Here is a 22,489-nt window from a genome sequence, read left to right on the forward strand (position 1 = left end):
ATTAGTTCTTAACTGACTTGCCTAGTTAAATAAAGGTAAAGGTGAGAAAAATAGATTTTGCACTGTAGGATAAGAACTTGGGACTATGTGACTACTGAATAAAATTTGTGTCCACGATGATAAAGGTGTAGTCTTCGCATTAGTACAATCTGTCTCTAGGTTTTGCATTTTAAGTAACTGACAAGCAGGATGAAGAGGAAATCCAGACCTAAGGTCCTGGGTTGTGTTCATTAGGCACCGAAACGGAAGGTAACTGACAATCATGAAGGGACTACCTGAACTTGTCATTTAAGTTGCAACACTTTCTGTTGGGTGTCCCAATGAATACAACGCTGGTGATCACTTTTTAATGTAGACAAATGAAATACTGAAACACGAAAAATAATGAAAGTTTGGCATTATGAATATACACCACTTTACATTTATTAAAACATTTCTTATAAAAAAATATGGTAAAAATGTCACATCTATCTGCACAGTAAAACACTGGAAGAGTCCCTCTTACCAGAATTTCATAAAGACTGCGAATCCCTCACAAGTCATTGTCTTGTCCTTGTAGTGGTTATTATGGTATGGCTTGAACTTCTCACACAGCGGAATGAGTGATGCGTCTCTTATACAACCTGATACCATGACAATGATCTTATGTCAGCTATCAACAGTATCTCACTCCAACCTCGAGATGTCTCTCCTAATAAAGTGAAGCACCTATTGTATATGTCACAACTATGCAATCTGCCTTTGAAACATTTAAATAGCCAGAGGCCCAAAAATTAGGAAACAAACTGGTTTGTTGACTACGGGGCTATTGTCTCCATAATCCCAAACTATTCACCCTTGCATGCCAATGGAATAAAATGAGTCCACTGAAACACAATCACAGCTAAAGCGGAGTTCACTAGAGGATAGACGTCTTAAAAATGTTTCTTACAGTAATCTGATATGTAAACCTGGTTGTAGAGGAATCCTAGCTCTGGTCCAGGGTGTTCCTTTGGTCCACACATAGTCGAGGGGGTTCCTCTAGTAACGCCCTGGACCAGAGCTAGAGGGATCCCTGCATTACTCCCAAGTTAATTTTAAAAACCCACCCCTGTCCTTAGCCCTTTTTCAGTAACAGTACATCTTTATCTGCTTGTGTTGATCCTTGCTCCGTATGTAACTCCACCCACCCCCCTTTAGTAATGGTACACTTTAATCTGGTTGTTGTCATCCAGGCTCAGCTGGACCAGTCCACTCATAGTTGGGGGGGTCCGATAACGCGTGAACAGAGGTCTGATGAAAACCTGTTAAGGACATTTACAAGACTGAACCAAGCTCCATTATAAAGTTGTGCAATGTGGTAATGTGTGAGCATTTTTACAGAAGGATACACACTGGGGTCTTTCCTGCGTGTCTCCAGCCATCTCTTGTTGCCGTCGATCAGACCCTGTAGCCTCTGGCCATCCATCTCCACCGACTTAGGCTGCATGGAGGACAGACTACGAGCCTGCTCGCTAACACAAACACACATGTCTTTAGTACCTTCCTTCAACAAGACAGACTACTGTGAAAGGGATGAGTGACGGTTATAACAAATCATTTCCTTATTTACCTTGCAGGACTGTACTCTGAATAAAGCGTATGCGTCCTCAAGGAACTGGTGGCTATGGACTCAATAGGAGCCCCTATGGAAGAAGGGACAAAGAGAAGTGAAGTCTTGTTAAACCAATAAACTAACTCCTCACCCTACCTGAAACTACACAGAACAGAGTTCTTCAGTCCACAGAACGCGTATTTAATAACATATATGATATTGAATCTCTTTGGCTGAGATGTACCAGGGAAGAGCTTGGCCCAGCGGCTGTTGAGCAGGTCCTCAGAACCCCGTGGCTGGATGGAGGTGCTGTGAGGGGCCCACGCCCAGGAGGGCCCAGACAGAGGCATGGAGAGCTGTGAAAGAGGCATTGAGGTGGGGGTTCGGGGCTGGCAGAGGGGCAGGGGTAGGGGGAGAGGCTGGTAAGGGGTCTGGCGTTGGGTCAGGGAGCCCAGGGCCCCCAGGACTGTGCTGAGCTGGCCAGAGATGTGCTGGAGCGACTCGGCTAAGTGCTGCACCTTAGCCGGCACTGTGGGATCCTCACCTGGAGAGGAGAGATAGAGAGGGAAAGACAAAGGGAGAGAGAGCGCAAGAGAGAAAGGGAGGCAATGTCAGAACACATGAAGAACAAGGGATGAGCTGTGAAAGAGAGGAAGGAGTGGATGAAAGGGGGGGGAAAGGAGGAATAATAAAGAGGGAGAGAGAGTATGATAATAATTTGGCAGAGGAGGAGTACAGGCCTGCTATGAATACTCCAGTATGTCTGTCTCTCTCACCAGGGCCATCAAGGCCATTGCTGACGCTGCTCATTTCCGATTCAGTCACATCAAAGGCCACCTTCCTATCAGTCACCAGTCTGTCCTGGTCATCATAGTAGTGATGAGGGGAGACCTGGGCAAGATAAAGCAAGAGAAAAAACAAACTCCATACTTTTGTACTTGCCATTAACTCTAACACACGTTTTCTCTTACTATCATTGACTTCGCTGAAAGTTTAACTTACAATGACTGTGGTATGCGATTGTCTTACTTAACTACCGTAAGTTGAATGCACTGACTAAGTTTCTCTGGATAGGAGTGTCTGCTAAATTACCAAAATGTAAACGCGTACATACAGTGAGCGTTACAAAACATTAGGAACACCGTCCTAATATTGAGTTGCACCACCTTTTGCCCTCAGAATAGCCTCTATTCGTCAGGGCATGGACTCTACAAGGTGCTGAAACCGTTTCCCAGGGATGTTGGCCCATGTTGACTTCTGTCATGTTGGCGGGATGTCCTTTCGGTGGTGGACCATTCTTGATACACAGAGTAAATTGTTGAGCGTGAAAAATCCAGCAGCGTTGCAGTTCTTGGCACACTCAAACCGGTGCGCCCGGCCCTTACTACCACACCCTGTTCAAAGGCACCAAAATATTTTGCCTTGCCCAGCAACCCCGTGTATGACACATACACAATCCATGTCTCAATTGTCTAAAGGCTTAAAAATCCTTCTTTAACCTGTCTCCTCCCATTCATCTACGCAGATTACAGAGGATTTAACAAGTGACATCCATAAGGGATCACAGCTTTCACCTGGATTCACTTGGTCAGTCTGTGTCATAGAAAGAGCAGGTGTTCTTAATGTTTTGTCCGTTCAGTGTACAGTGTGTTTATTAGCTATTCCAGTATGCCTAACGTTATGGGCATGGTATGTAGTACAGGGGGCAGGATATGTGGTATATAAAGGTGTTATGGTGTACTACTAAGGCACCTCTTCAGCTACGGAGCTCTCTAGCTGTTGCAGTCTCTCCTCCTTCCTGCGTAGCAGCGAGTTCCCCCTCTTCACAGTCACCCTCAACTCCTCCACGTCACTGGCCTCCTGAGGAAGAACAGAGGAAACGAAAGAGAGAGAGAAAGATGATCCAGGGACAGTTACATACGGAGGTCATGTATACTCTCTCACTTCATGAATGTTCGACACAAGGGCACTAGGGCCGGGTGTAGGAGTCTATAAGGGATAAGGAAGGGAGTCACACTTACACGCACCTGCTGCAGGTTCCTGTACATCTCCTGTGTGGCCTGGGCGTGGCTGGTGGTGTTGGGGTACTGAGAGGAGCTGGACTGGGCCTGAGCTGCCTGCAGTGCTGCCTGTCTCTCACTCAGACGACCACTCTCCCTCTCCAGGAAGCGCCGGGCTTTCTGCAGGGACAGCCCTTCAGAGGAGATATACTGACGCAAGCTGGGAGAGGGAAGAGAGAGAGGCACACACACACACATAGAAGTTAGTCAGGATTGAAGGGTGCAACATGTATGCTCTCGCACACACACACACACACACACACACACACACACACACACACACACACACACACACACACACACACACACACATACTCATCCAAGACAGGAGGTTCTTTCAGATCTTCCACATGCAGCACTTTCTCCCGTCCAGCAGTAGAGGGCGGTGCCTCGCTATCCTTCTCCTCCTTCCTCGCCGCCTCCTCCTCTGTTCTGTCCAGTCTAGTAGTAGGCCTCTTGATCTCACTCTGCTCCAAATCACTGCAATAAAATCACATGTTAGTAACTGAAATAGTACTGGCATTGGAATAACATTGAACCTTCAGTATGACTAAGGTGACCTGCCTAAATGACTACAGACTCGTAGCGAACACATCTGTAGCCATGAAGTGCTTCGAAAAGGATGGTCATGGCTCACATCAACACCATTGTCCCAGAAACCCTAGACCCACTCCAATTTGCATACCGCCCTAACAGATCCACAGATGATGCAATCTCTATTGCACTCCACACTGCCCTTTCCCACCTGGACAAAAGGAACACCTATGTGAGAATGCTGTTCATTGACTACAGCTCAGCGTTCAACACCATAGTGACCTCAAAGCTCATCAATAAGCTAAGGACCCTGGGACTAGAGGTCGACCGATTATGATTTTTCAATGCCGATACAGATTATTAGAGGACCAAAAAAAGCAGATACCGATTCAATCGGGGAGATTTATTTATATATATATTTGTAATAATGATAATTAAAACAATACTGAATTAACATTTTTATTTTAACTTAATATAATACATAAATAAAATCTATTTAGTCTCAAATAAATAATGAAACATGCTCAATTGTTGGAGAAGAAAGTAAAAGTGCAATATGTGTCATGTAAAAAAGCTAATGTTTAAGTTCCTTCCTCAGAACATGCGAAAGCTGGTGGTTCAAAATTCCAAGTTCTTCAATATTCCCAGTTAAGAAGTTTTAGGTTGTAGTTATACACTTAAAATTATTTCACTTAAAATTCCCTGTATCACAATTCCAGTGGGTCAGAAGTTTACATGCACGGACTTGACTGTGCCTTTAAACAGCTTGGAAAATTCTAGAAAACGATGACATGGCTTTAGAAGCTTCTGATAGGCTAATTGACATCATCTGAGTCAATTGGAGGTGTACCTGTGGATGTATTTCAAGGCCTACCTTCAAACTCAGTGTCTCTGCTTGAAATAATGGGAAAATCAAAAGAAAACAGCCAAGACTTCAGAAAAAAACGATAGACCTCCACAAGTCTGGTTCATCCTTGGAAGCAATTTCCGAACACCTGAACGTACCACATTCATCTGTACAAACAATAGTACACAAGTATAAACACCATGGGACCACGCAGCCGCCATACAGCTCAGGAAGGAGACGCGTTCTGTCTCCTAGAGATGAACGTACTTTGGTGCTAAAAGTGAAAATCAATCACAAAACAACAGCAAAGGACATTGTGAAGATGCTGGACGAAACAGGTACAAAAGTATCTATATCCACAGTAAAACAAGTCCTATATCGACATAACCTGAAAGGCCGCTCAGCAAGGAAGAAGCCACTGCTCCAAAACCGCCATAAAAAAGCCAGACTAAGTTTTGCAACTGCAAATGGAGACAAAGATTGTACTTTTTGGAGAAATGTCCTCTGGTCTGATGAAACAAAAATAGAACTGTTTGGCCATAATGACCATCGTTATGTTTGGAGGAAAAAGGGGGAGGCTTGCAAGCCGAGGGAACACCATCTCAACCGTGAAGCACGGGGGTGGCAGCATCATGTTGTGAGGGTGCTTTGCTGCAGGAGGGACTGGTGCACTTCACAAAATAGATGGCCTCATGAGGAAAGAAAATTATGTGGATATATTGAAGCAACATCTCAAGACATCAGTCAGGAAGTTAAAGCTTGGTCGCACATGGGTCTTCCAAATGGACAGTGATCCCAAGCATACTTTCAAAGTTGTGGCAAAATGGCTTAAGGACAACAAAGTCAAGATATTGGAGTGGCCATCACAAAGCCCTAACCTCAATTCTATAGAAAAGTTGTGGGCAGAACTAAAAAAAAGCGTGTGCGAGCAAGGAGGCCTACAAACTTAAAATAAAGTAGTGATCCTAACTGACCCAAGGTAGGGAATTTTTACTAGGATTAAATGTCAGAATTTAAACTGAGTTTAAATGTATTTGGCTAAGGTGTATGTAAACTTCCGACTTCAACTGTACATTCGTGCAACGATTGTGCTTTTGTTAAATCATCACCGATTTGGCGAAGTAGGCTGTGATTTGATGATGAATTAACAGGCACCACATTGATTATATGCAACGCAGGACAAGCTAGTTAACCTAGTAATATCATCAACCATGTGTAGTTAACTAGTGATTATGTGAAGATTGATTGTTTTTTTATAAGATACGTTTAATGCTAGCTAGCAACTGACCTTGGCTCCTTGCTGCACTTGCGTAGCAGGTGGTCAGCCTGCCACGCAGTTTCCTCGTGGAATGCAATGTAATCGGTAATCAGCGTCCAAAAATGGCGATTACCGATTGTTATGAAAACTTGAAATTGGCCGACCTCTTCCTGGGACTAAACACCTCCCCCTGCAACTGGATCCTGGAATTCCTGACGGGCCACCCCCAGGTGGAAAGGGTAGGTAACAACACCCACCACACTGATCCTCAACACAGGGGCCCCTCAGGGGTGTGTGCTCAGTCCCCTCCTGTACTCCCTGTTCACTCATGACTGCACGGCCAGGCACGACACCAACACCATCATTAAGTTTGCCAATGACACAACAGTGGTAGGCCTGATCACCGACAATGACGAGACAGTCTATAGGGAGGAGGTCAGAGACCTGGCCATGTGGTGCAAGGACAACAACCTCTCCCTCAACATGATCAAGACAAAGGAGATGATTGTGGACTACAGAAAAAGGAGGACCGAGCACGCCCCCATTCTCATCGACGGGGCTGTCGTGGAGCAGGTTGAGAGCTTCAAGTTCCTTGGTGTCCACATCACCAACAAACTAACATGGTCCAAGCACACCAAGACACTTGTGAAGAGGGCACTACAAAACTTATTCCCACTCAGTAGACTGAAAAGATTTGGCATGGGTCCTCAGATCCTCAAAAGGTTTACAGCTGCACCATCGAGAGCATCCTGACGAGTTGCATCACTGCCTGGTATGGCAACTGCTCGGCCTCCGCCCGAAAGCCAGAGGGTAGTGTGTAAAGACCAGTACAGCACTGGGGCCAAGCTTCCTGCCATCCAGGACCTCTATACCAGGCAGTGTCAGAGGAAGGCCCTAAAAAGTGTCAAAGACTGCAGCCACCCTAGTTATAGACTGTTCTCTCTGCAACCGCACGGCAAGCGGTACCGGAGCGCCAAGTCTAAGTCCGAGAGGCTTCTACACAGCTTCTACCCCCAAGTCATAAGACTCCTGAACATCTAATCAAATGGCTACTCAGACTATTTGCATTGCACCCCCTCACCCCCTCTTTTACGGCGCTGCTACTCTGTTATTATCTATGCATAGTCACTTTAATAACTCTACCTACATGTGCGTATTACCTCAATTACCTTGACTAACCGGTGCGCCCGCACATTGACTCTGTACCGGTACCCCCTGTATATAGTCTCTCTATTGTTATTTTACTGCTGATCTTTAATTACTTGTTCCTTTTATTTCTTATTTTTATTCATATTTTTTTAACTGCATTGTTGGTTAGGGGCTTGTAAGTAAGCATTTCACTGAACCTGTTGTATTCGGGGCATGTGACTAATGCAATTTGACTTGATGACTAGATCAACCGCTTGACAAATAGCTCAGTCGTCTGGCAAGCTAGACATGAAGTCTCCCACTAAGTCTGAAAGACATGCTACTGTCAGTTGCAAGTTGACAATAAAACAGGAGTGAACGGAGGTTGACCCGAACTAACAGGCCAGGTGTGTGTGTGTGTGTGTGTGTGTGTGTGTGTACCTGACTCTGCGGCACAGCCGATCACAGCGCTCCTGCAGCAGCTCCACCTTGCTCTCTAGCCGGTCCCGCTCCTCCTTCATCCTCCTGCTCTCCTCCTTCGCTTTGTCCCTCTCCTCCCTAATTGTCTCCAACTCGTCTCTCACTTTGGTCCTCTCCTCCCTCGCTCTCTCCGCCTCCTGCCTCGCCCTGTCCCTCTGTCCTTCCACCCGCTCCAGATCCTCTCTCAGTCCATCTCTCTCCTGCATGACTCCAGGCAGAGCCTAAAAACATAACAGGCTTAAAATCTACAGCATGACGAAGACAGAGGTGGTGACGATGATGATGAATCCTCACCTCTATTCCTCTGTCTATCTCATCCTCTTCATCCCCAAGCTGCTGCCGCCTCTTCTTCAAATTCGCTGCCTGAAAGGTGCATCTCCTTTAATCAACAGCGCCCAACCACACACATACAGTTCATTCCATTCCATAGCCTAGGCCATCCCTACGTCTTCCAGGTAGTCATGAATACACATATCAGTGCAACAGTGATTGATTGACTACCTGGGTCTTCAGTATTGCCTCCTGGGTCTTCAGTTCTCTAGCTCTCAGCTCCAGCTTGTCCCCCAGCTCCTGAATCCCTGCCTCCTAAGGGATGACATAGGTGTTTGGAGATGATACACGGTGTGTGTGTGTTCGTGCCGCACGTGTGTGTCTCTCTGTCCTCACCTTGCGTGTGTGCGTCTGGCGGGTCTTGGAGAGCTGGGAGTCTAGCTGTGTACGGAGTCTCTCCAGCTGGGCGCTGTGGGTGGCCAGCAGGCGATCTCTCTCCTCCTGCAGGGCACACAGCAACTGCTCCCTTTGGACAGCCTCCTGGAGGACAAACGCACACACATGCAGACACATCCAGACGCACAGACACACACACAAACAGACACACACACAGACACAAATAGATAATGAGTTAGCAGCAGGCCTGTTACAAGAAGCTGTGACCCTTGAACTGTGTCTCACCTGGTCCAGATAATTGTCTCTGATTGAGTTGAGTTCTCTGCGGTGGTCGTCTTTGAGCTGCTCCAGCTTCCTGCCGTGGTCACGCTGCACTTCCTCCCTCACTTCCTGGAGCACGTCTCCCAACTGGACCAAGACAGTGAGTGGGAGGGATACATAATGTCACAACACTTCATAGGGTTTAGACTGACACTGTTATGGTAATAAGTCGTCAGTGAGATGAGGGGCTAAAAGTTTGTGTACCAAAGGTGGGAAGTAGTGTGTGTGTGTGTTCTCTATCACCTCTTTTTGGTACTCTGCTAGATGTTGCTCTGGGCTACGAGGGCTCTTCAACTCCCTCTGCCTCTCACTGGCACTGCTTCTCCCCTAAGACAACAACACACTGTCTTCAACCATCATCAGTGTGACACACACCACACTATCCTAGACTCCCTCCACGCATTCCCCACACAAAAACCCAAACACATGAGTCCAGACAGTACACATTCAGTTGTTTAAAGTTCACGTGTGTATTGGAAGGCCCCTCTCCTATACCTCCACCCCTCCCTTCCCCGACCCCCACCGCCACTCTCCCACCTCCCCTTCCCCCACCTCCTGTTTGAGGGAGTCGAGTTGCTCCTCCCGCTCCCCAAGCAGTCTCCGCTTCTCTGCATGTAGCTCCTCCTCTGACTCCTCCCTCAGTCGCTCTAGGTCCCGCCTCCTCTGGGCCTCTATCCTTTCTCGCTCCGCCTCTCTCTCCGCCTCCAGGGTGGCACGCAGCTGCCTCAGCATCGCCTCGCCCTCCTCCCTGATAAAAACAACAAACACACGCGAACGTAGCAAGCACGCACACACAATCATTTCCTAGCTCAAATATTTTTTTGGTCTTGTTTTTCTCCAGTGGCCACGCGGTATGGTATACCTATTGTATGTGCAGTAAGAATGTATTGCCTTAGCACAGAATAGTTATGTGAAGTAGTGTCATATTCATACGGCTATGGTCGCTGGGCGTGTGATCTAAGGGTCACTGGAGCACTCCAGGGCGATTGCTGTCGTGCGAATAAGTGTGTGTGTGTGTGTGTGTGTGTGTGTGCTTAAGCAGATGGATGAATTGAAGAGAGAGATGAGTCACCTGACGTTGCGTTGCTGGTTCTCTCTCTCCCTCCGGGCCATCTCCCTCAGCTCCAGTAGCCTGCTTTCAGACTCCACACTCAGCCTGCTCTCCTCTTCCCTCCCCTTACTCTGGAGCCTCTCCCTCAGGCTCCTGGAAGACCGGTCAGGACCAGAACACACAAACAGCAGCGGGTGAGATAAGCAGCACTGTCACACAGCACTAAGCATCAACACTGAGTCATATCCTCTCACAGGGAGCATCACAGCTCACAAATACTACTATAAAAGTGGACATTAGTGGAGAATGAGGGAGGCTGACCACTCCGTGGCCTGCTGCTTGGATGCCTACCTGACCCTCTCTTCGCTCTCCTCCCTCAGCCTCTGTTCCTCCTCTTCCTCCTCCCGCCTCAGCTTCTCCTGAAGTAGGCGCACCTTCTCCTGCCTCTCCCGCAGCGCACGCTCCTTCTCCTCCTCTATCTCCCTCCCAGTCTCCCTCCTCTCCTTCTCCCTCTCCTCCTCCTGGGCCCATCTGCTGTCCTCCCCCTGTCTGGGGGCTTCCTCCTTGTAGTGGGTGTGGGGGCTCCTAACTAGGCGGCCTCTGGAGGTGTCAGGACGCTTGACCCCCTGGACCCCCGGCACACCTAGGCTGGCACTGGTGCTGACCCCCTCGGCCCGTGGCCGGGGCTCCGGCTCAGAATGGGAGGACCCTGTGTTTTGTTGGGATTCACTGGACTGGCTGGGGTGCCTGTCCTCCATTGCTGGATCCTCCCTGCCTGCAGCTTGAAGACGCCTGCAGAGTGGGGGGGGGGGGGGGGGTGGAGAGAGAAAGAGACAGCGAGGGGGGGAAGTCAGATAAATGATTTGGCTCAGCTCTAGACTGCAGATCTGTGCGAGAGACATACTACTGCAGCAGTGACAGTGACAATACGCTTGTATCACAATGTGTGTTTCAAATTCAGAGAGGACATTCCACTGAAGTATGGGCATTTATCAGAATCAGAAAGTCTTGTCTGCCAACCTCTCTGCAGCTTCTGCCCTCTTCCTCCGTTCCTTCTCCTCTGCCGCACTGACTTTCACTTTGCCCTCTTCATCCTGCGGAATATTTTTTTTTTTAGATGAATAGCAAATGCTAACATCTAACTCCACGTGGCATGATGTGAGTGTTACTCTCAAAATAAAACAACGGTACAAACTGTGCCTACAGACTCTACAGAGAACCCCTGTGACTGAGAACATCCAAGTGAGGAAAGAGACTGTAGCTGAGGAGGAAGGAGGTGAAGAGGAGAGCCAGGGTGAAGAGGGGCGAGCGAGGGAGAAAAAGAAAAGAAAGGAAGAGGAGGAGAAAGTGTGGTACCTGGAAGAGTGGACTAACAGCAGGGGAGAGATCCTTCAGGTCCAGGACTTTCTCTGACAACTTGGAGCCAAAACCAGACTAAAGGGAAAATGGAACAGAACACTGTTAGTGTTTACTAAACACACCCCTTGATAATATCTGTTTAAATGTTACATTACAAAGCATGTTGTCAAGCCATAGAAAGTACCCTGAGGTCCTTGGTGAAGGAGGAGGCCACCTCCATGTGCTCGCTGGCCTCGGACTGCTGATGTAAACACACACTCAGTCACCGACAGGAAGCATAGTGCCACCGTATCACCTCGACCAGACCAGACCAGACCAGACCAGACCAGACCAGACCAGACCAGACATGGATGTATGCTGCCATTCTCAGCAATACACACCCAGTCACACAGGAGGACACACAGCAACTATGAAGGCTCTCGTAGTAGGGCAAAACAAGTACAGCAGCAAAGGGACAATACACCAACAGCACAGAGCAGCCATCCCATGGCTTGATGAGCAAAGCTTGGGAAGACAAGCGTCAAAGAGTCAGACAAAATGCCCATACCACGCAAACACATGGCTTGTCAAGCAGGTAGTAGAGACAGAGAAACAAAGGCTACAGTACTGCAAGTTTGGAATGAGAGGACAGGGCTGCCTTGGGGGCTGTCTGAGAGGGTAGGCGTGCCTTGGGTGCTGTCTGAGAGGGTGGGGCTGCCTTGGGGGCTGTCATAGGGGGTGGGGCTGCCAGAGAGGGTTGGGGGCTGGATGAAAGGATTAGAGTGCCTTGGTGGTAGACTTAGAGGATGGGGCCACAAAGTGGGCTGTTTGAGACGATAGGGCTTGCTAGGGGGCTGACAGAGGATGGGGCTGCCTTGGGTATGGCTGAGAGGATAGGGCTGCCTAGAGGTTTGTCTGAGAGGATAGGGCTGCCTAGAGGTTTGTGTGAGAGGATATGGCTGCCTAGAGGTTTGTGTGAGAGGGTAGGGCTGACTAGAGGTTTGTCTGAGAGGGTAGGGCTGACTAGAGGTTTGTCTGAGAGGGTAGGGCTGACTAGAGGTTTGTCTGAGATGATATGGCTGCCTAGAGGTTTGTGTGAGAGGATAGGGCTGCCTTTGGGGCTGGAGAAGAGGATGGGACTGTCTATGGGGCTGCCTGACAGGTGGGGCTGCAGTGCTCAGCTCTGGAGGAAGAGGGATGGAGGAAAAACTGGCAACAAGGGGACCAGAATATTCCAATCCAGTCCTCAGGGGCTGAAGTGTTAGAAGCCCAATGGCTGGAGGTTTACTGGACTGGCAAAAATGTGTGTAAAGACCAAAGACACCAATGTGATGTGCGAGGGAGACCATGGGGGGCTAGATTCATCAGGGTTGGGACTTGGGACACACACAGCCCCTCAGGGAGTGGATTGGTGTCTCCTTTGACTGAGAGAGGGGCGAGGTGCATGCAGAGGGGGAGCACACAGGGCAGGGGCCACGACATGGTCAAAGCACACCAAACCCCTACCTCTGCTGGTAGAGGGCTTTGTTTGGGCACATTCTTCTTCTTCCCCACATACACCTCCATGTTGTCACTTCGTTTAAGGTCCGCTATCTTCTTCTTCTGCCCCAGTGACCTAACTTGGACCGTTTGTGGTTCAAATCTCTCGATTACTTTGTCTGAGCTTGTGGATGTTTTGGGTTTCGGTGAGGCTTGCACTTCTTCCACCACCTCATCACTGTCTTCTTCAAGTTTGTCTCTTTCCTTTTCTTTTCGTTCGCTTTTGATGCACCCCTCCACCTCCTCCTCACTGCTCTCCACTCCTTCACTAGCTCGTTTTTCACTCGGTGAGCATCTCTCCAAGACTTTGTCACTTTCCTCCACTTCCTCGCCTTTCACACACCTCTCCAACACCTCACTCTCACCCTCCTCTTTACCCTCTTCTTCCACCTCTTCCTCACTTTTCACACACCTCTCTACCACCTCACTCTCACCCTCCTCTTCCACATCTTCCTCACACATCTCTACCAGCTCACTCTCACCCTCCTCTTCTTCACTTTTCACACATCTCTCTACCACCTCACTCTCACCCTCCTCGTCCACCTCTTCTTCACTTTTCACACATCTCTCTACCACCTCACTCTCACCCTCCTCTTCTTCACTTTTCACACACCTCTCTACCACCTCACTCACCCTCCTCGTCCACCTCTTCTTCACTTTTCACACATCTCTCTACCACCCCACTCTCACCCTCCTCTTCTTCACTTTTCACACATCTCTCTACCACCCCACTCTCACCCTCCTCTTCTTCACTTTTCACACATCTCTCTACCACCCCACTCTCACCCTCCTCTTCTTCACTTTTCACACATCTCTCTACCACCCCACTCTCACCCTCCTCTTCTTCACTTTTCACACATCTCTCTACCACCTCACTCTCACCCTCCTCAGCCTCCACTTTGCCTTCCTCCTCTTTCAACCACCTCTCAAACACTTCATCCCTATCCTCATCTCCCTTTGCCTCATCGTCCTCCTCTTTCTTCTCCTCTACACCGTCTCTGACAGTCTCTTCCTTCCTTTCCACATGCTTGCTTTTCAAATCTCTCTCACCCACTATCTCACTTTCCTCTTCATCGCCTCCTTCCATCTCTTTCAAATATCTCTCTACTGCCTCATCACTCTTTTCCTCCTGTTCCCCCTCTTTTTCCTCTCCTTCTTCCTCACTTGTATTGCGTCTGTCAACTCCCTCATCACTCTCTTCTGCTTTTTGTTCTCCCTCACTTTTAACGCCACTCTCAACCAGCTCATTTCTTTCCTCTACCTGTTTATCAAGTTCTTCATTTTTAACACATTGCTCTACTACCTCATCCCTCTCTTCTTGCTCTCCAAGATATCTCTCTATCTTTTCATCACTTCCTTGTTCTTCCTCCTTTGTATTGACTTTTTCCACACTTTTCTCAACTACGTCACCAGTCCCCTCTTCCTCCCCTTCCTCAGTTTTTACACACCTCTTTATGACCTCATCACTTTGCTCCTCTGCCTCCTCCAACTTTTCTACACACTCTACCTCCTCAGTGACCTCAGCCTCAACGTCCTTGCCCTCCTCCTCCTCCTCTCCTTTCTTCTTCTCACTCGCTTGTCCCTCTTCTCCCTGGTTCTCCTCTTCACCTCCTTCCTCCTCAACCACACTCTCTCCATCCTCTCCCCACCCCTCCTCATAATCTTCCTCCTCCTCCTCTCCACTGTCTCTAGTTTTAGCATGCTGGGGGTCTGGAGTAGGGGGGCAGTCCCTGCTGCCTCCGCATGGTGGACAGGAGGGGAGGTGGCGTCCACGAAGGGAGTCCTTGGTTGGAAGAGGAGGATGGTGGCACCCGGAGAGAAAGAGAGGGAAGGCGTGCATAGACAAACACAAAAAGAAAGTAGGGGGACAAAATATTGTGACAAGGAGAAGACACAGGGACCTGAGCAGCATGCAAACCACTCACGCATTCCATAGGTAGAGGTAATCGAAAGAGAACAGTCATCTCAACAACAACAAACAACACAGAGAAGTGTGACAAAATCAGAGGAAGTACACAGTTAAACACACACACACACACACACACACACACACACACACACACACACACACACACAGAAATAACTAAGACTAAAGGGGAGGGGTGATCAAATGAACGACTCAGAAGGCAAAGCAATAACAGTGACAGTATGAGGACAAGAGGACCAACAGAAAGAAACAGTGGCAGCCGTGACCATAGCACAGCTCCCACTGACACAGCAGCTACACAACCAGGAAGAGATCGAGACAAGAACCGAAACACGTGTTTAGAGTCACACATACACACTTATGAGAGTTGATAAATGACAAAGATTTTATGTCTCAATGAATGAACAGGCCTACTTCGTTTCCCAATGATAGCTTACACTTTCCATCCCTCAAGCGTTGTTTTTGGTTCAAGGCAATCAATCTAGTACACAAGAGCAGTTCTATCTAGGTCTGCATCTTGTGATCTGATAGCATAGTCATGAGTTTGAGACGGTTCAATATATCTAAGTGTGTAGTTTAATCTACTAGAAAGTCCTACAACGGACATACACGGCAGGATTGACAGTGGGATGAAAAGAGAGAAAGAGACAGCGAGAGACATAATAGATTGAGCCACATCAGTAGTGTTGATGTTACCTGTTGAGGGGGGGGCTCAGGGCTGTGCTCTCCAGACAGGGCCAGGTCCCGTAGCTCTGCTTCTGTCCTCTCCTCTGGTGGGGCCACTCCACTGGCCTCGCTGTCCTGTTAGAAACACAACACACACAGAGAGGTTTTCTAATGTAATAATGACACGGACTTGTCTGCACTGGTATCACTGATGGAGTTGAAAGTAGGTGAAAAGTCCTAAGGGGGTTATGCTGTAAAATAGACATTTTCAGGGAAATGGTTCACAGTTGAAGGTGAGTGGTAGGTGTGCTATGTAATGTTATGAGCATGGTATGTGTTCTGTTATAAGTGTGGAATGACCCCTATTTGATGTTCTTGCGCTGTGTTGTTGTGCATGGTGAAGAAGGGGGTGTACCTCATACTGCAGCCCTCCTCCCAACGCATCCAAGTCCAGGTGCAAGTTCTGTAACAGTCTGGCCGAGCCAAGAGGACTCTGCAAACAGCATCACAGTAATACATCTAACTTACAGCGGCTTGCAAAAGTATTCACCCCCCTCGGCATTTTTCCTATAACCTCGAATTAAATTTTTGTGGGGGGTTTGTATCATTTGATTTATACAACATGCAAAATATTTTTTCTTGTGAAACAAACAAGAAATAAGACAAGAAAACAGAAAACGTCAGCGTGCATAACTATTCACGCCCCCCAAAAACAATAGTTTGAAGAGCCACCTTTTTCAGCAATTACAGCTGCAAGTCTCTTGGGGTCTGTCTCTATAAGCTTGGCACATCTAGCCACTGGGATTTTGCCCATTCTTCAAGGCAAAACTGCTCCAGTTTGATGGGTTCCGCTGGTGTCCTGCAATCTTTAAGTCATACCACAGATTCTGAATTGGACTGAGGTCTGGGCTTTGACTAGGCCATTCCAAGACATTTAAATGTTTCCCCTTAAACCACTCGAGTGTTGCTTTATCAGTATCCTTAGGGTCATTGTCCTGCTGGAACCTCCGTCCCAGTCTCAAATCTCTGAAAGACTGCAACAGGTTTCCCTGTGGGGATGGTGTTCTCGGGTTGATGAGAGATGTTGGGTTTGCACCAGACATTTTTCCTTGATGGCCAAAATGCTACATTTTAGTCTCATCTGACCAAAGTACCTTCTTCCATATGTTTGGGGAGTCTCCCACAAGCCTTTTGGCGAACACCAAACTTGTTTGCTTATTTTTTATTTAAGCAATGGCTTTTTTTCTGGCCAGTCTTCCGTAAAGCCCAGGTCTGGGGAGTGTAAGGCTTAAAGTGGTCCTATGGACAGATACTCCAATCTCCACTGTGGAGCATTGCAGCTCCTTCAGGGTTATCTTTGGTCTCTTTGTTGCCTCACTGACTAATGCCCTCCTTGCCTGGTCCGTGAGTTTTGGTGGGTGGTCCTCTCTTGGCAGGTTTGTTGTGTTGCCATATTCTTTACATTTTTGAATAATGGATTTAATGGTACTCCGTGGGAGTTTCTTATATTTTTTTATAACCCAACCCTGATCTGTACTTCTCAAGAACTTTGTCCCTAACCTGTTTGGCGAGCTCCTTGGTCTACATGGTGCCGCTTGCTTGGTGGGGCACCTTGCTTAGTGGTATTGCAGACTCTGGGGCCTTTCAGAACATGTGTATATATATTGAGATCATGTGACACTTAGATTGCACACATGTGGACTTTATTTAACTAATTATGGGACTTCTGAAGGTAATTGGTTGCACCAGATCTTATTTAGGGGCTTCATAGCAAAGGGGGTGAATACATATGCACGCACCACTTTTCCGTATTTATTTATTTAAAAATAATAATAATTATCAAGTAATTTTTTTCATTTCACTTCACCAATTTGGACTATTTTGTGTATGTCCATTACAAGAAATCCAAATAAAAATCTGTTTAAATTACAGGTTGTAATGCAACAAAATAGGAAAAACGCCAAGGGGGATGACTACTTTTGCAAGGCACTGTATACTCCACAAATGAAACACTTTTGTTCTCCAAACATTCTGCTTCACAGTGCCCTGAAAGGGCTGGTATGCACATTGCCAGTTGAAAGACGTACCGGCTGCTCATCCTCTGAGATGTTACCCTCATCATCCTCGAACCCAGGTAGAGAGAAAGACACGCGCTCCTCCTGTCGCCCTCCCAGTAGGCTGGACCCCAGGCTTGAGAGAGGACCCTTGGGGGAGGGAGGGAGGAAGTGAAGGAGGAGAGAAAGAGATAGGTAAAAGGTTAAGGACTCTGAACAGCACACTATAAGCATAAAGGTAATACAGTACATAACTATCATGATTTTTCGTCAAGGTGAAAGCTCTTACCCCAAGCGGACTCTTCAGGGACTCCAGCCCTCCAGAGCTGCCCAGGGACCCCCTCAAGGCTGCGCCATCAAGACCACGTAGAGGAGCAAGGCTCCCCAGGCTCCCCAATGGGGCCTGCAGAGGCCCAAGGGCCAAGCTCAACGGCTGAGAGAGACAGAGAGAGACACACGTGAACAAATCTGTTGTATAGAGAGGGGTCAGGTTCATAGTAATCATCATGATATTCAAGGATCATGGAGTCAAATTTGGTATACTGCTCCCATCATTCACCTGCTTCGACCAATCCTTCTATGACTACAACAGGTCCTTTACGCTCTGAGCCTGTTTTACTATTGCCTGTCTGTAATCTGTGGTCCTACCTGCCGACTCCCTGCACTGCCCTGCCCTGCGGGATCAGCCATGCTCTCTCTCATCCCCTGTCTCTCGGCTGAGAGGTAGGGGGGCATGGGCCTCGGGGAGAGACAGAGAGGGGCCAGGTAGGTGACGAGGTCCTGCTCACTGTCCCTGGCATCAAGTAAGTGAACTCCTGGGATGAACTTTCCCTTCTGCTTGGCTTGGCTTTCTATTCCCTCATATGTTTCGGTCATCACTGCCCCAGGTGTAGAATGACCACATGAAGGCAATTGGGGTTCAATAGCCTTTCCTTCCTCTACCTCCACTTCCAAACAGACCACCTTGTCACTGAAATCACTACTGCTATCCCTGTCCACTTCTGCTGCCTCCCTCCATTCCACCACCTCCTCAGTGACAAAGCCCTCTGCTCCCCCCTCGATACTACCATGACTAACTGCATCAGCTTGGCTCTGTGTGTCATCAGTGGGCCCTAGGCCAAACCCCACTGCCCTGTCCCATTCCTCATCATATGGGCCTAGCCCCCAAGTCAGTTCGAACCCCCTGCCAGGGGTGTTGGGAGGGTGTGAGGAGGCAGGTGGAGGCTGAGTCTCTGGGACTGGGTCAGAGAAAGCTCTAGAGAAGCCAGGAGAAAGGCCCAGGATCTCTTGGGCATCCGCTAGGGCCTTACTGCAGCGGACAGACCCACCCAGTGGGGAGAGAGGAGATACAGCCCAGGTGAGAGGAGGGAGGGTGGACAGGTGGGATAGTGGAGCCAAGCTGGGGGGTGCTGTATTAGAGAGGGCGTTCAGGGGGGAGAGAGGGGGCTGGGTGGGTGCAGAGGGTCCCTGTAATCCGAGAGTGGCCTTCCCTGTTTCTGTCTGTCTCTCCTTCAATGCAGGACTTTCCCCTTTGTTTACAGACTGAAAGGATACACATAGCAAATGGAGAATGACTTAGGACAATGACTTGTTTACAACTCTATTATCACTACGACAATCCCTATATCGGTATAACTGCATCACTTAGCAACTTAGGGCCATGAAGCAACCAAGCATGAGTATGTGACTGTCGTGTTGATGACCAAGACAATAATATAATAATATATTGGTTCAGCCAAGCCACTCTAAAGGCCTCATCTTTGTACTTTGTTTCCTTTCTACAATATACAGTATTTTCTGCTACGCCTCAGTGACTATGTGGAAGAGCCATGCTTCTTTGACATTATTTAGAGTTGAAGTTATTTCCAGACCAATACATCTACACACAACCGCAGTGCAGAGTTCTGAGACATCTGCGAGTCACTTCATGCACTTGGTGTATTTCAGAACATAACAACGCCCACTCACTCCTGGTGGCTTCAGGAGCTCTTGGTCTTTCGCCTTCTTCTTTGGCTCCTTCTTGTCTTTTTTCTTCTTCTCCTTCTTCTTAGCGGCGGTGGTGAGGGGCCCGTGGGGCTGGGTGCCGGCTCGTTCGCGCTCCTGTTTTACCAGGCTGCGGTATTGCTCGTCACACGGGTGGTCCCAGGTGGACTGGCCCGAGGAGAAGTTGAAGTAGTACACGTCCCCCGACACGTCCTGACTGCGAGAGGAGGGAGAGGAGGGGGTCACTTCAGCACCTCAGAACCCAGAGAAGGGAGAAGAGACCAGTGAACGTTAAAATAACAGTGGGACTAATAGGTGGGATTTGAGAAACCACTTACTGAACTAGGCCAGCTAGGAAGGATCTAGAGAGTAAGAAAGAGGTTTTCCTCTAAAGAGGTAGATTGTAGGTGTATATGGTGTCTGGGAATACTGGGCAGTCTACCACTGTTGATACACTGCTAGGGGCCAGAGATGGAGTCAATGTCAGGTGTCTTCAAACTCAGATCACAGTAAAAAGACTGTGAATCGAGACCCCGACCAAGACACAACTGATCCATGCAAGAGAAAGGTGAGATTGTGACTAGTCAGTATGACCAAATCTGTGTTATTTTTGCTTAATGAATCACCATCAAAAAAGTATTGTTAAAAATAAAATAAAAAGTACTGTTTTACAGCAATTAATTGGGGTAACACAAAAAGCATCCCCCTCTACAAATATGTTGACCATCCATACACAAATTCACCACACAGGTGAGAATATTTGTGTTCGGTTTCAAATTCACTTGAGTGGATGTTACCGACCGACGCCACCAGGTTCAGACTCCATTTCTGGTATAGTGGCAGACGCCTGCCTGCTTACCAGGGTTTCCATTCGGGAGGCAGTGGGGCAACAATGCCCTCCCTGGCCAGCCATAGGAGCTCCGGCTCCTGATTGGGATCAATGCCAATCTCTCGTGCGTACTCGTGGATCTCTGACAGGGGAGGGGAAGAAAGCAGTGAGGAAAATATCCAGCTAACATTACATGACCTCTCACACAACCAAAATAAGTTAGTGAATGTGTCATGAAGCACAGCATGTCTATGTAAAACAGAGCATTACTTGGTTTTGAGATGTGCCTATGTGTTTGATGCCCACTACAATAGTTTGCGCCATGCTTGTGTAGTTCAGTTTCAGCAATGCGGTGTACAGTCTATTGATCTGTTAACTAGAAAGGGAGCCATACTGCCCCTTCTGTATCATTCCTCTCTACCTTGTTGGGAGGGGATATAGTTCTCATCGTAGTCCTCTTCCAGGATCAGCTGGTCTCCAATCTGTAGAGCAGCAGCTGCTGTCATGGTTACTAAAGTGGGGAATAGTCATGTTGTAGATGCTATTTGAACATTTTAGCTTGGTTGAATTGCATTTGCAAGTAGCGCATGCATCACTACAAACCAAATCCCATATGGGACCTCTATTTGTGTACAGTCCTATGGGCAGTGGTGGGAAAAGCACCCAATTGTCATACTTGAGTAAAAGTAGAGATACCTTAATAGAAAATCACTAAAGTAAAAGTCACCCAGTAAAATACTACTTGAGTAAAAGTATAAAGGTACTTGGTTTTAAATATACTCTTAAGGATCGGACCCTTTCAATTTTCGTCTAAAATTACATACCCAAATCTAACTGCCTGTAGCTCATTTACAAATGAAGCATTTGTTTAATGAGTCTGCCAGATCAGAGGGTGACCAGGGATCTTGATAAGTGCGTGAATTTGGCCATTTTCCAGTCCTGCTAAGCATTCTTTAGGAATGTAGTGAAGTAAAGGTTGTCAAAAATATAAATAGTAAAGTACAGATTACCCAAAAACTACCCAAGTAGTTGGAGGGCCAGTAGGGGGCACACTCTGGTCTAAAAATGCCCCAGGGTAGTGATTGGGGACATTGCCCTGTGTAAGGTGCCGTTTTTCGGATGGGACGTTAAACGGGTGTCCTGACTCTCTGTGGTCACTGAAGATCCCATGGCACTTATCGTAAGCGTAGGGGTGTTAACCCCGGTGTCCTGGCTAAATTCCCAATCTGGCCACCTAATCACACCCCCTCTCCACTGTAACTATTCCCCAGGTCGTTGCTGTAAATGAGAATGTGTTCTCAGGCAACTTACTTGGTAAAATAAGGGCTTACATTTGTATATATATATATATATATATATATATATATATATTTAAAACGAAATATAAGTACTTTACACCAGTGCCTATGTGGGTCTATGCTATTATCGGGTTTCGCAAACTCTATCCACGTAACGTTAACGTTAGCTATAATAGTTGGGTAGCTAGCTAGCTAAGTGTATCTAGTCACAATGAAGAACCCTTTACCACAGTTAAAAGGGGAAACCTTTTCAATATAAAACTACACGGGGTAGCGGGAGTTAACATGAATTAGTTAACTTAGCGAGTTAAAACGACAGTATAGTAGTTTTAACTTTGCTTTTTAGCTAGCTAGTACGTTAATGTAGTTGGCTAACGTCAGTTTAGCTACCTAACGAGCTAGTTAGCTACATTAGCTAGTTGGCCGTTTACATTAGAATAACTAGCTATAGCTAGATAGCTGGCTAACGTTAAATTCCCTGACAGATCAAGGCAGGGTGGTGTCATCTCAGAGGAAAACGTTAGCTAGTTGTTACTGTAGTTAGCTATCGTTAGCATATTAGCTAGCTAGAAACTTAAACTTGGACAAACAAATTATACGATTTACCTTTCTAACTACAAGTTCTTCTCTTGTCCCAGTAAGGGTAAGATCAATCAAGTGCGATTATAATCGACATTTTCCCTTACAAATGAGTATAACAGTTGCACTGGGTCTGCTACCTAAACAACCACAACATATCAAAACAGAATCCGCTGATGGAGCTTCCAGGGACGCTTTATTCAGTATCTGGTTCTAACACCCTAGCAACCACGTAGACTGCTTCTTCTTCTTCTTCTTCTTCAATGAGGATTAACGGCGGTTGGCATCCAACATATGTTGCATTACCGCTACCTACTACACTGGAGTATAAAATTAAATCAAATCCAATTGTATTTGT

General features: G+C 47.4%; 1 protein-coding gene across 6 annotated transcripts; it reads right to left on the reverse strand.

Annotated features, from left to right (window-relative positions):
* Positions 1-382: 382 nt before the first annotated feature.
* On the reverse strand, positions 383-22,357 carry LOC110507552 (centrosomal protein of 164 kDa). 6 transcript variants are annotated; one of them, XM_036965578.1, is made up of 28 exons: positions 22,159-22,357; positions 20,676-20,765; positions 20,285-20,396; positions 19,411-19,642; positions 17,732-17,875; positions 17,476-17,592; positions 15,804-15,881; positions 15,419-15,523; positions 11,462-11,518; positions 11,275-11,352; positions 10,939-11,012; positions 10,270-10,710; positions 9,940-10,071; positions 9,420-9,615; positions 9,111-9,194; positions 8,832-8,954; positions 8,547-8,690; positions 8,382-8,465; positions 8,175-8,243; positions 7,842-8,101; positions 3,949-4,113; positions 3,601-3,793; positions 3,326-3,433; positions 2,350-2,464; positions 1,818-2,117; positions 1,592-1,664; positions 1,371-1,493; positions 383-1,272 (listed from the first exon to the last, which is right to left on the reverse strand). In XM_036965578.1, the coding sequence occupies exons 2-28, from the start codon at positions 20,758-20,760 to the stop codon at positions 1,176-1,178; spliced, it is 3,789 nt and encodes a 1,262-aa protein (XP_036821473.1). In that variant the 5' UTR covers positions 20,761-20,765; positions 22,159-22,357; the 3' UTR covers positions 383-1,175. The 6 variants fall into 6 exon arrangements, with proteins under 6 accessions (XP_036821473.1, XP_036821472.1, XP_036821471.1 ...); XM_036965577.1 differs by having other exon boundaries at positions 3,595-3,793; positions 11,462-11,515; positions 22,159-22,356; XM_036965576.1 differs by having other exon boundaries at positions 3,595-3,793; positions 22,159-22,356.
* Positions 22,358-22,489: the final 132 nt, after the last annotated feature.

The sequence above is a fragment of the Oncorhynchus mykiss genome, chromosome 27, assembly GCF_013265735.2.
Source record: "Oncorhynchus mykiss isolate Arlee chromosome 27, USDA_OmykA_1.1, whole genome shotgun sequence".
Taxonomy (NCBI): Eukaryota; Metazoa; Chordata; class Actinopteri; order Salmoniformes; family Salmonidae; genus Oncorhynchus; species Oncorhynchus mykiss.